This window comes from Globicephala melas, chromosome 1 (assembly GCF_963455315.2).
Source record: "Globicephala melas chromosome 1, mGloMel1.2, whole genome shotgun sequence".
Lineage (NCBI taxonomy): Eukaryota > Metazoa > Chordata > Mammalia > Artiodactyla > Delphinidae > Globicephala > Globicephala melas.
This window is the reverse complement of record NC_083314.1, coordinates 4,659,055-4,671,741: the sequence shown is the minus strand read 5'-3', so window position 1 is coordinate 4,671,741 and position 12,687 is coordinate 4,659,055. Positions and strand designations below refer to the sequence as shown.

Below are 12,687 nucleotides of genomic sequence, written 5' to 3'. Positions count from 1 at the left end.
TGAATTTTTTGCATCCTACTTAATATGTGAAGCATATATTATCTGACCTCATATCTTAATTTTTCAAAAATAAACCCACAAAAACTAATCTTTAAAAGGGCCAATTCTAACACAATATTGTAAATCTACTATACTTCAATAGATTAAAAAGAAAAAGAAGGAGCCAATTCTTTGAAGCAAAATTCTACTGTTACTGGTATATCTTTAAACCAAATTGATGCCATATATAGAGAGTAAATAAAATTATTTTTCAACTTAGTGGGATTTAAATAAAACAATTAAAAATATATATAAGCATATTTTTAAGCATCCCAAGCACAGCAAAGTACAAAAGAAAGACACCGTTAATCTATCGTGCCTCCAATTTTATTTTTTACTACAAATACTTACCTGAGGATGCATAAGCAGATTTTCCCTCCCGATGTGAGTCGGCAGAATCCAAACCTCTGTTTACTTTCAATGTCTGTCAGTACAAAGGCAAAGTGCTGTCCGACTTGATTCTGAGACACTCTAAAATACAGTAGTATTATAACACTTTAAGCCTTGTGTGAGAATTTTCTTAGAGAAAAGCAAATGCAAGAATAGATGTATGTGTGGCATTGTTTTCACCTTTCCAATCAGTTGGTTCTCAAAGATAGAACGACGTTTTAAAAACTAAAATGAGCGTGAAATGTGCAAATTAAATCATGAAGCAAGTACCAAAATAGGTTGAAACGCCTTATGGACTGAGCAATTCAGCATATTCTAATCCCTTACTAGGGAATCATAAGGTATCTTACCGTAAGTTTTCACATGCTTGAAAGTACTTATCAAATATTTCATAAATTCCGAACGTACTACTAATGGAACCGGGGAGGTGAGAAGCTGGTCATATGACTGTCCGCCCCTCCCCAGCCTCTCCTCCAGGTGACTCTAAGGCTTCTCACACAGCAAAGCGTGTTGCCGCACAGCCTACTGGCAGCCACCACCAACTCTGTTTAATTGCTTCTTCTGTTGACATTCTCACCCAATAAAGTACCATACAAATTACTACTGGCAATTTTTTTAGCATTCTCTTCTAGAGCTACCTGTATCCTGGTAATAAATTTCTAAGTACAAAATAAGAATACAATTTCTATAAAAAAAAAGCTTACTACAAAGAATCTGAGCTAACGTGGACTAAGTATCATCATACGTGTCACACTGCCATGTAAGGTGCAGTATAAATCATTACGCTGAACCTTTACTATTATTTAAAATATACAAATATATTTCCTGTTACTGGCCATAACTCTGCCATTAGACAACAATAACTGAACATCTGCTTCCTTGTCCCAAAATAAAGTTTCCAGGACACCTAAACTTTGGCTTTGAAATAGCCACAGGAATTATGTATGAGGAAACAAGCTACTTACCCCTACTGCACCAATACTACAAATCATTTTCAATTGTCAGGAAATACTGCAGTTCAACTGCTGAATATTTAACAAACACAGTTTTATGGGGACAGGTTTGTTTTTGTTTTTTTAACTTTTACAAACTTCACAAACAACCTCTAGTGTCTCCTGTGCCCTCTAGTGCCCAATGTTCACAATTTACTTCCATAGCGTTTCTTCCTTTATTTCATCTTTGCTATTAATTTGGAAATTGCAACTTTAGCAGGCATAAGTGATTCCCCAGAAAAGAGGTAAAACAAGGGGCATATTCACCAGCAGTACTTATTACTATCAATTAGCCCATCGTTCGAAAGGCTTTTTTATCTTTAACACTGTAAAATTTTAGATTTTTACTAATCTCTACTTTTAGCAAAATATTTTCCTAAAATAAATTTTCTTTTAATACCACCTCACAGCATACCCTTAAAGAAAACTGATAATAGGGTATGAAAATCACATGAAAAACAATAAATGATCTGTTATTATGCTCAAAGGGCTATATATTCTGTGACATTCCAGTTATACACAGGTAATACTCTATTCATCCAGCATTTGTTCAGTAAAATACAAACATAATGAGATTTTCAAAACTGCTAGGTAAGAGGGTTTCTCTGCAGCCTTCCATAATATTGCACGATTTCTATAAAGCTATTCTTGGGAGACAACCAGCCATGAGTTTTACAATATCACACAGATGGTCTTTTCAATCAGGGTGAAGTGAGACAGAAACCAGGATATATACATCTGATTTTAAAAGACACAATTCTAAGGCCCTGATAAAGGACATATTAATGTTTTTTTCTCCTAGTGCTTACAACATGTACCTGAAGAACAAAAGGAAGAAATGGAACCTTAAGACTAATCCTAACTGGCCACAGTGGAATAAACAGAAGATATAATGATTTAGAAGGCTTCTCCATTTCAAATATTATTTAATTTTGAACCTCTAGTCTTTTTTGTTAGAGGCAATGGGGGAAAAATACATTTCATTTTATAAAGAAAACACATGTAATAATTTTAAAGTGCTCACTGAGATTAGGCTAAGGTTATTTTAAATGATGACTTATACTGTACCTTTCAACGTCAAAGGGGAAACAGAACTTTGGCACAGTCTGTAGTACTTCCTGCAAATGCAAAAAAAAAAAAGCTTTAGAATATTTTTAAAGATGCAGTTAAAACTTTTTTGGAGACATTTTTTAGGAAAAAAAAGTTTGTCTTTTTCTTAAGAAAAATAACAGAGGTTCCTGGACTAAAATAATTGATTATTAAAAAGGAATTAAGTGTGTGCTTTGGCAGATTGCACTGACAATGCCACGGAAGCCCCAGGAGGGAAAGGCCTGGCCTGAAGGGTATTAACACCCCTCACATCCCCGCTGGGACTCCCTTCAACAAGGCCATATGGATTTTACAAGAAGCACCGCACCATATGGGTAAGCTGCGTCTGCTGCTGCTTGTACCACAGAGTAGCCACAGGGACTTCTGACAGATCCTGGCTCAGAAATATAAATGTTGTTTCAATTAAAATGCAGGCAGAGAAAAGGGAATGAAGTTGGCAGCAATGAATTACTGAGAGGTATAACAACTCTACGTGCCCCAGAGTAAAATGGTTCAAAAAAAAGTATTTTCTATAGCTAAAGAAACACATTTATATGTTGAACTCTTGGTAAATTCAACATCAGTAACACTAAGTTTAATCCCAAATAACACTCTTAAAGAAATGTGTATCTAAAAATAAGCCTTTAATGTAAAACTACATAGCTTCTACTCTGTGCACTTTTATTTAAGAATTTCCTAATATGAAAATCAATGTTTTAATTAAGCATAGAAAATAATCTTACTGACTTGAAACTGCAGTGATTTTACAGTTATTATAAAATAATTTTAAAAGCTTTTAGAAATCATATACATTAACAAGTATAACAAAATGCAGATAACTGTCAGATATCTGGCAAAAAAATAGAAAAAGATCTATTTTGTTAAATATGAAAAACAACTTAAAATTAACTCCTGTCGTAGAGTCAGAATTGAAGACACCATCACACAAGTTTAAAGCCAGGCGATTTTACAAGAGAAAGCAGAGATTGATGAAGAGGCTTCATATTAAAAGAGTAAAGAGCAAATATCTTCATGCAGTAGCCACTCCCCAGCAAAAAATGCCCTATCACTACTTCTCTACCAATAAAACTTACATTCAGAGAAATCATCAGTATATGAATATTAAGCCCTATACACAGTCATAGGATTGAGTGTTTTAAGCAGAATTTCTCCCATTCTTTTAAAATGTAAACTGGTATAAAGTATCAAGTAAAAATAAACCATTGTAAAATTCCAATGCCAAAACCTAAGAAAGCTTCAAGAGCCTTAAGTCCCTGAAGCTGAAAGAAAAGCATATGTAAAAAAGCTATCTTCTATCTTTAGGGCAGGGTACCCAGGTTTGCTTATGAACATACATTTGTAAGTACGAGCGCAAACCCCGTATTCAGAAAAAGCCAACTGTTTTACTACTGACAATGTTTTATTATCAATAAATGGAACTAAAAGAGCTGCTAAGCTTGAAATAATTCAAATTACTTAAACTGAAAACAGGACATTACAAAAGAGAACAGTTCATCTGACCACTGCTAATCCTTATCTTGTGCTGCAAAAAGTGAAGCCATTTCCCATATTTACAACACACATGAACGCTATTCAGATACTCCCCCTGCAAAGCTGTTCATATCATTTCTGTAACAATAAAGATAGATATTCAAAATCCATTGTCTGCTTCCAAATATACCCGAATTAATAATATATTTCACATTGATTTTAAGACTCAAATAAAGAAGAATGTTTCCCAGTTAGTTGCTCAATCGTTCACACCCTCCCCCTCCCTCCTTCCAGAAGCAACACACATGCACACACTTCTGCAAAACAGCCACGGCTCGCTCCCCAACTGGCAGAAGCATCCCTCAGGGGACAAGTCTTTAAACCTCCGCACTCTTTAAAATTCAACCAGCCAGCAGGTCTATAGACTAGTGTATAAACAGTATAGACAAAAAAATCCTCTCTCAGCTTATGTCAGTGACAAAGCAGCTCAGCAGTTGACTGTTCCTCCCCTGACAGTATAAGCTGGGCTTACACAGATCAATGGCTGCAAGTCCTACCTAGCTCCCAGGGCTCGGTTTTCTTCCTTAATTACAGGTGCTATTCAAACTGAGGTTGAAAAAGAAGAGAGAGAGAGAGAGAGAGAGAGAGAGAGAGGTGAGAGAGAGAGAGAGAGAGAGAGAGGGAGGGAGGGAGGGAGGGAGGGAAGAGAGTTGGAGGGAGGAATAAAATACATGCAAATAGTTTTTTGGATCCTTTTAACAATGATGTTAATTGAAAACTGTACTTTTATATTGATTAGAAGTGCTCATAAACTCTGGTATTTCCACCGCACTGTGTTCTTGATATGACACATACACACACACATTTCTGGATTGGCATCCGTAGATTATGTGAAAGGTTTAAGACAATACTCTGCAAAAGTTATGTTTCTCTATTCCTACCGGCTTTTGTTTTTATGAAATACCTAACTTCCTCAGGCAAGAAAAATTATCTGGGTTCTCAAAATCCTCTTAATTCTCTAAAAGATTTCTTTTCATAGAAAGAACACATTGACTAACACGTCAAATGTTAAAAACAGAAATAACAAAAAGAATGATATATTAATAGAATATAAAATTATGAATAGCAAAATACAAGAGGCAATACCACATATATCTGCATATGCCCTAAAAACAAGTCTACTGCTATATAAATAAACTGACTGGGAAATATATAAATGACTGAAAACAAGGATTAATGCAAATTTATACACTGTGGTTTTTTGGTACTATATCCTGTATCTGTACTAATAAGCATTATGATCAAACTGATCGTGTAAGAGAGAAGAAACTGCTCATGTTAAGAGTGGTATATTGACTATCCATGAGGTTACCTTTGAGCATTATAAATTGATCAAATAAAAGAGGAAAGGAGCATTTAAGAATCTACTTTTAAAAAAAAAAGCTGAAATATGTAAAGTTTACCTCCTGATTAGAGTTCAGTAACTACAAAGGTCTTAGAATTTCTCTGAAAAAAATCTAAGAGGCAAGGAGATGCACCATCGTTGGGATCAGTACTTGTTTTCCTTGTCCTCAATGGCTCCTTCCCCTGCCCTCCACTGAAATGCTGAGGTTCCAACCAGTCCTCTCCGCCACACTCAGTAAATTATATCTGCCTAGGCAATCTCACCTACACCCACGGATTCAACTACAACTACCAAATTTCTTAGTCCTATAGCTCAGATACTTCTGTGAACTCCAAGATTATACTTCTAACTACTTTCTAGTATCAATCTCTGAACATTCCCCAGACACCTCCAACGCAGAATGAACAAAACTGAAGTCACTCTTTCAGTTTTATAGTCCTTATCACCCAGAACGGCAGCACTGCACACCCCGTTACCCAAACAAGCACATGGTAGTTGCCTAGACCTCTCCCTTTCCCTGACCCCCATATGCAATCAATCATTCCTCAAATTCTGTTTGTTCAACTTCATAACCGTCCTTCTCCAGGGGTTCTCAATGGGAGGGCAGAAAGAATTAGACGGAAGATAAGATGGTATAAGATAATCACTTGGGAGGGTTTTTCACAATACACTCGATTGCCTACAATAAGGGTCTTGAGTGTTTAACTTGGTTTGACTGCAACCTATAACTAAGGAATAAGATAAGGGCGCCTACTGTACACAAGCAGTAGTTACCCTCTCACTGCCAGAAGTGACACGGTGGACTTTTTTGGGGACTGATTCAGCACCCTCCTCAAGGACTCAGGAGTCCTCCATCCTTCTGCTCTGCTGTCCGGAGTTTGTGGCTTTGTCCTCAGGCATATCTACTCGTGGTCACAAAACGAGCTGCCAGAGTTCAGCTGACCACATGAAGATACCGCTGTATCCAGCGAAAGCTTCCTGGGAGGCTCTTTCTATCAGCGGGGAAACCTTTCCCAGCAGGCCCACCGGCTGACTTTCCCGTGGCAGCTGATCAGCCAGAAGGTGGCGGCCACTGCTAGACTAACCACGGGCAGGGCAAAGGTTACCCATGCTTAGCTTAGCCTTAGACTACTTAGAGAAGTCAGAATTCAAACCCATCCATTTTCCACTGGCCACAACACCTGTAATTAATTACAAAGAAGCTTGAGTGAAGCATCATCTTTTCTTTCTTAAGACTCCTCACAGCAATTTTAATTAGATAAGAATTACAGTTCTACCAAAGTTCTCAGGAAAAATATACACGATATTACATAAGGACAGTTTTCAAATATGCATAAATTTATTCATCTGAATAACACTTTCAGAATCCTTTTGTAAAAAGGGGGCTTTACTTATCAATTTTAATCTAATTTTTCACAATGGCCACTGATTCCTAAAAAGATAGTTACTTAATTTTGAACATTATCTCCCCAAACAAATGAGAATGCATTAATACCATGTATTCACTCAATCTATTTGTGCTTTACATGGGGGAAAAATAAACTTTTTTTTTCCCAAAAGAAATATTCACTGAGCTACCTAGTGACAAGCAGGTTGCACAGCGCACAACGGGGATTCCCAAACTGCACCCGAGCTGCTCAAGGCACCACGGCACACCCACAGGGGTACTGCGAGATGCTCTAAGTTTCCAAGGAAACACAGCTACACTAACAGGGTTTTTAGATTGGGATGCATTTTATTAAAATGCATTTTATTAAAAGGCAGAACAATTATACCGTAAATTACACATACAGCCTCTTTAAACATCGTCTTACTTTCTAAAGTTTTTTAAGCTTGGAGACTCTATTTTAAACTTAGAGCCAAGGAATAACTATCAGAATAATTGAGACCACTGCAGGATTTTTCTCTTGGTTTTACTTTTATGTACTATTTCAATTAGAAGTAAATTTCTCTTTCATCCTTCTTCCTTAATTTAAGGAAAACACCAAGTCTGTGAATTCTAACACTAACAGTGTTTAGATTGTTAACTCTGATCAAGTTATTTTTCACTATCAAAAATTAAGAATGGGGCTTCCCTGGTGGCACAGTGGTTCAGAGTCCGCCTGCCGATGCAGGGGACACGGGTTCGTGCCCCAGTCCAGGAAGATCCCACATGCCGCGGAGCGGCTGGGCCGGTGAGCCATGGCCGCTGAGCCTTCGTGTCCGGAGCCTGTGCTCCACAACGGGAGAGGCCACAACAGTGAGAGGCCCACATACCACAAAAAAAAAAATTATGAATGAATTTTTATTGTTGAAAGATTTAAATAACTGCCACGAAGCAAATACATTCGACTGTAAAAAGAACTGTATTGTAGAAATACGCATTTTGAGATTTTGGTTCTATGTGTATCAGTCAGGTGATGAGAGCTCTGTACTCAATATTAGCTTAATCTAATGCCAATGAAAAAGCCTAGATTCAAAGCAGTACAGCATGATGTTACCAAAAATACGTATACTGTACTTAACGATTAGATAGGTGGTTTACTTGGCAAATAAAAGGAATAATACATTTCCCTCATTAATTTAAGATAAAGAGAAGAATTCAAAAGGCATGAAAGTATATATATATATATATAAGCAAATGGGCTTCCAAAGGTTTTTTGTCAAAAATTCTATTCCAACCACCTTCAAATTTTTATGCCTACGTTAACATTAACTTTTAAACAGTGATTTGAATAACAATTATCCAACTCTAAGAAAAAGCCACCTAGGAAGACTCCCTTTCTTTTTCCCTAATAACCATGTAACCTCCCATTCCTTTCAGACTAATATACTTATTCTTTGCATCACTCACCCCTATTTTAACTAGTAACATTTTCTAGATCAAAGGAAACACCTATATAATAAAATAGAGCATTGCCTATAATATTTATTTGCATTATAGACACTAAGCTACTTAAAAATGAATATCAAACTGCCATTAAATCAAGATAAGTAGAATTAAGATAAGTAGAAAAAAGCCTCAATTTTTAGAGAGAAACAAGTTTGACACCAGTCAACTGATCTGCTACCATGACCCCAACCCACAGCTAGATGCTGTGGAGAGTAAAGGAAACGTGATTACTAATTTTCAGAGCTACGATGAGATCCCAGAAATAGGCACAGGCACCAGTGTGCAGGCACACACCCACGAGGCAGCAAAGCCCAGTGGTCAGTGCACGGTGCTCTGGAGCCAGGAGGTGACACTCAGACCTGGCTGTGCCAGCCCCCGGCTCAGCGCCCCCGTCACCACCTCTAGAAAATGTGCCAAAATTATCATCTATCTCATAGGATTAAGTGAGGATTTACTTGGGATTTGTATGAGGATTAAGTTAAAAATCCATGTAAAATGATTAGACAGTGTCAGGTACATAAACCCCACTGACAACTGTTAACTCTTTTATTAATTAGTTAACTTATTTTAAGAACTCAAGTGTCATATGAATTCAAATGAAGAAGATACTTATTCAACACATATTTACTAAATAACTACAACATTTAAGGTCCTGTGTCCAATGACCTATGCCAAAACATTAACATACTGAGATACAAAATACAAAGTATTATACTGAATAATTTATCTGCCTCCTTGGAAGATGGTTAACACATTTAATTAATATAGATGCCTATGGATATAGATATAGATTTGAATATATTCAACTATTTCTGTTTAATCAAACACAATAGAGGCAAACTCGGTTAATGCTGCAAAATCATACACTGTGCATATCTGATGTTTTCAGTATGTACAGGAGCTTACTTTGGGCTACCACCCTGGCTACTTCTTTGAATTAAAAATATCTTCAAAGAGTCACACCAACAGACATTTTTCATTTAAGGGAGGGTTTACTAATAAAATTCTTTTTTCATGTACTTATTTATCAATACACTTAATAAGGATTAATTACCAACTCTGCACAAGGCACTGTCCAGTGTGAGGAACGGAGGGACTTCCTGCCCCCTTCACCTCAAAGGGGGCTTCCCTGCAACTGTCCTGGCGAAGACACTGATAGAGATGCCCTTAGAAAACACATCCTCTTTGTAGCACTGCCCTTGATTACTGAATTATGTTTTCCATTTTCTTTAATTTTGAGTCATTCTTTGTTCTTTGTTAACCTTTAGCTGGATTTTACATTTTCTCCAGTCTGGATTTTATATTTTCCCCAGTCCTGTGGACTGCCAGACCCTTAATTCATATTATTTCTCATATTCTTCAGACCTAGACCATGTGCAATCTTTCTGTCACTGTATTCATGTAAATATTCTCCATTCATTAGGTAAATCACACATTAAAGAATGTATTTTGCTGTTATGGATGACAAACGAGGTATGATATGTCCCAGAGAAGTAAACTACAATTAACCTTTTTTTTTTTTTTTTTGATCCTGCCTTGAACCCAGTTCAGAACTATGCCTGCACTGCTTGATTTTCCTTAGATAGTGAATCCTGCGATAAATCAGATGGGAATCTTGTTTGTCTGATGCTTTAAGAAACAACAGAAACTTTAGTTTTAGAGCATAAATCAGGGCCCCTACACTTTAGATGACTATTGTATTCTGGGAGCAACAGTACACATACTAATTATTTCTCTATACCTTGAAGGTCCCTGGAGTCTACAAGGTCACCTAGTAGAAATGAGAATCACGGTGTCTTTTTAAAGTTTGGAAAAATCATAACTGACTATTTACCCATTTGGAGGATTTGTCTGGAAGAACTAAATTATAATTACACAATTATAAAATACAGACTGTTCTATGAAGATTATTTACTTAGGTATAAAGTCTAATCAGTACTAACTCATATTTACAAACTCAACATGAACTTATTTATATGAATAATTAATATGCTTATGTACATTTATGTATATTCATTTAGCAAATATTTAACATGCGAATAGTAATCAAAGACAATCACAATGTAATGTAATAAAAGCGTGGGTGGTAAAAGTGAAAAACACCAGGGAGTCTAGAAATCAGACATGTACACCAAATTCAGCAGGGGTGCTTCTGGAGGAGTGTGGTGGAAGTCCCAAGGGAAGAAATCTCATCTATTGCTAAACAGAGAAATACAGAGAGAACAAGAAGTTGGCCCGACTATTGTACAACGGGAGGGAGGTAGAGAGGAGTTAAGGGTGGTTTTCCCATCACAGGAAAGAATATTACAGAAAGGTCCAGAAAGGTCTGGAGACAAGAAAGAACACGTACAAAGTCTGGGGGGATGATAAGAGAATGTGGCTTGAGAAATAAGCAGGGGACTGATTCTATCAAAAGGGCTTTAGGCCAATTAAGAAGTTCTGACTTGATGCAAAGAGTAGGGAAACCACCCTCCTGGTTTGCCCAGAACCCTTTACATGCATCTTCTCAGCGCAGTTATCAGCAGCAACCCCTTTTACTCTCAAAAGTGTCCAAGTTACAATTTATCATAACAGAAATCAGAACAGTGGTACCCTGGGGCTGTGGGAGTGGGTTAGCAGGCACAGGAAGTAACCAGGAAGCAGCAAGAGGGAACTTTCTGGAGTGACAAAGATAGTCTGTATCTTTAAAGGAATGTGGGTTACACAGGCGTAGGCATCTGTCAAAACTCATTTCACTGTACACTTGATATCTGCATTGCACCATATACAAATTATCAGTGAAAAAGTAATAAATAAGTATCTCAGTTTGGACAATAAATCATGGTCACCCAACCTAAGAGAAACAGGGAAGCTTTGAAAGGTTTAAAGCAAGGGAGGGACATGACTGGACTTGAATTTTAGAAAGATCACTCTGACTACAGTTTGTAGAATGGGTTTTAAAAGGACAAGACTGAAGGCTGGAAAATCAGATAGAAAGGCTTTTGCAATCGTCAAGGTGAGGCGTGGTGACCTGAAATGAGACAGTGCAGCAGGAATGCAGAGAAGGTACAAAACTGAGATATAAACAAGAGTAAAAATGGAGACGCCCAGGAGGTAGCTGGATAAAACGTCTGGTGCTCCAGAGAGAGAATCTGGCCTAGACAGAGACAAAGAAAGGGAATGGCACCGATTAAAAGATACGGAAGTGGTAAGAGATAGGACTCTTTTATTGTCTGCTGTTATGGACAGTTACTATTATTCTTCATATTTTTATAGTCGCCTCAACAAGCAGCTTTATTATAATGTTCCCAAATTATGAAATCACTGTATTTTCTCATAATCCTGTCTTTATTTTTCTAGTGATTTGTATCAAGATATACGTTATAGAGTACTCAACCACTTCTGGCATTATAATCACAGTATGTCATCAGTCAGTAACCAGAGATCAATGAAGTTAGTAGTGACCCAGAAAGTCCTAGTTGTTCTAACTGACATGATCAATCAGAACAAACGAATCTCCAAAATCTGTGACGGCTTATTCAACTCTGGAGTTCTCCTAATGCCTAACCAGTGCCTGGGACATCACTCATGCTCTCAAAAAAAAAAAAAAAAAAAAAAACAACTGTTGACTTCATATGAAATGACACTGTTTTAGCACCAGCAGAATCAACCCACCTCAGTAGACAGTTCAAGGAAATGTGATTTAAGAGTCTGCATGCTTTCTTTCTGATTATCTTCCCAAATAAAGATATGATAAAATAATTGCTTACTCTGTGCCAGGTTCTGACCTAAGCACTTACATGTTTATCTCATTTAACCCTTACAACAACCCATGTTTTATTCCCTTTTCTATGTGGAGGGGAAAAAAGAGGTGAAAGAGACTAAGTAACTTGCCCAAAGTCACACAGCTAACAAATGTTAGAGTTGGGATTTGAACTCACAGGCTGAAGCTTCTAACCATTATTCCCCATGCCATGCCTTTTTTTCACTTTGTTTTCATGTAGGGTTCAATATATAATCAGAAGATGCCTGAATCTGATGCCTGCTTGGTCTCTATATGGTAGATATTGTCCATACATATCAAGAATTAAGGGTATACAATTAATACCTCCGAACCAAAGTTCAGCTTGGCGTATGGAAAAATAAAGGGGGCCGAGATGTGAGGAAATCGTGGGAGAAGAGATGGGATAATATGTCATCACAAATGTGAGTCTTACCTGCTCTGGGTTGTTCTATGCCCTTGAAATTAAGTCCTGAGGCAAAAAAGCAATGCTACTTATGTCTACGCTTATTTATTACCACTGAAAATATTAGATTTACAGTATAAACATACATCTGATTTCTTTCAAGTAAGACTTATAAGGACTTAAGTAGATTCTTTCTCACAGAGGAACAAAAGACCAAGGAATTAAATTTGAAGGCTATTATTA

At 37.0% G+C, this 12,687-nt stretch overlaps 1 protein-coding gene across 4 annotated transcripts in view; it reads right to left on the bottom strand.

The window, feature by feature from the left end:
* Positions 1-12,687, bottom strand: part of DENND1B (DENN domain containing 1B) — a 253,377-nt gene that overhangs the window by 155,565 nt on the left and 85,125 nt on the right. For all 4 annotated transcript variants that reach the window (XM_030884092.2, XM_060294108.1, XM_060294197.1 and 1 more), the window contains exons 4-5: positions 2,490-2,539; positions 391-510 (exon numbers count right to left, since the gene is read on the bottom strand). In XM_030884092.2, the coding sequence (XP_030739952.1) occupies positions 391-510; positions 2,490-2,539 (170 nt within the window). The remainder of the gene's footprint in view (positions 1-390; positions 511-2,489; positions 2,540-12,687) is intronic.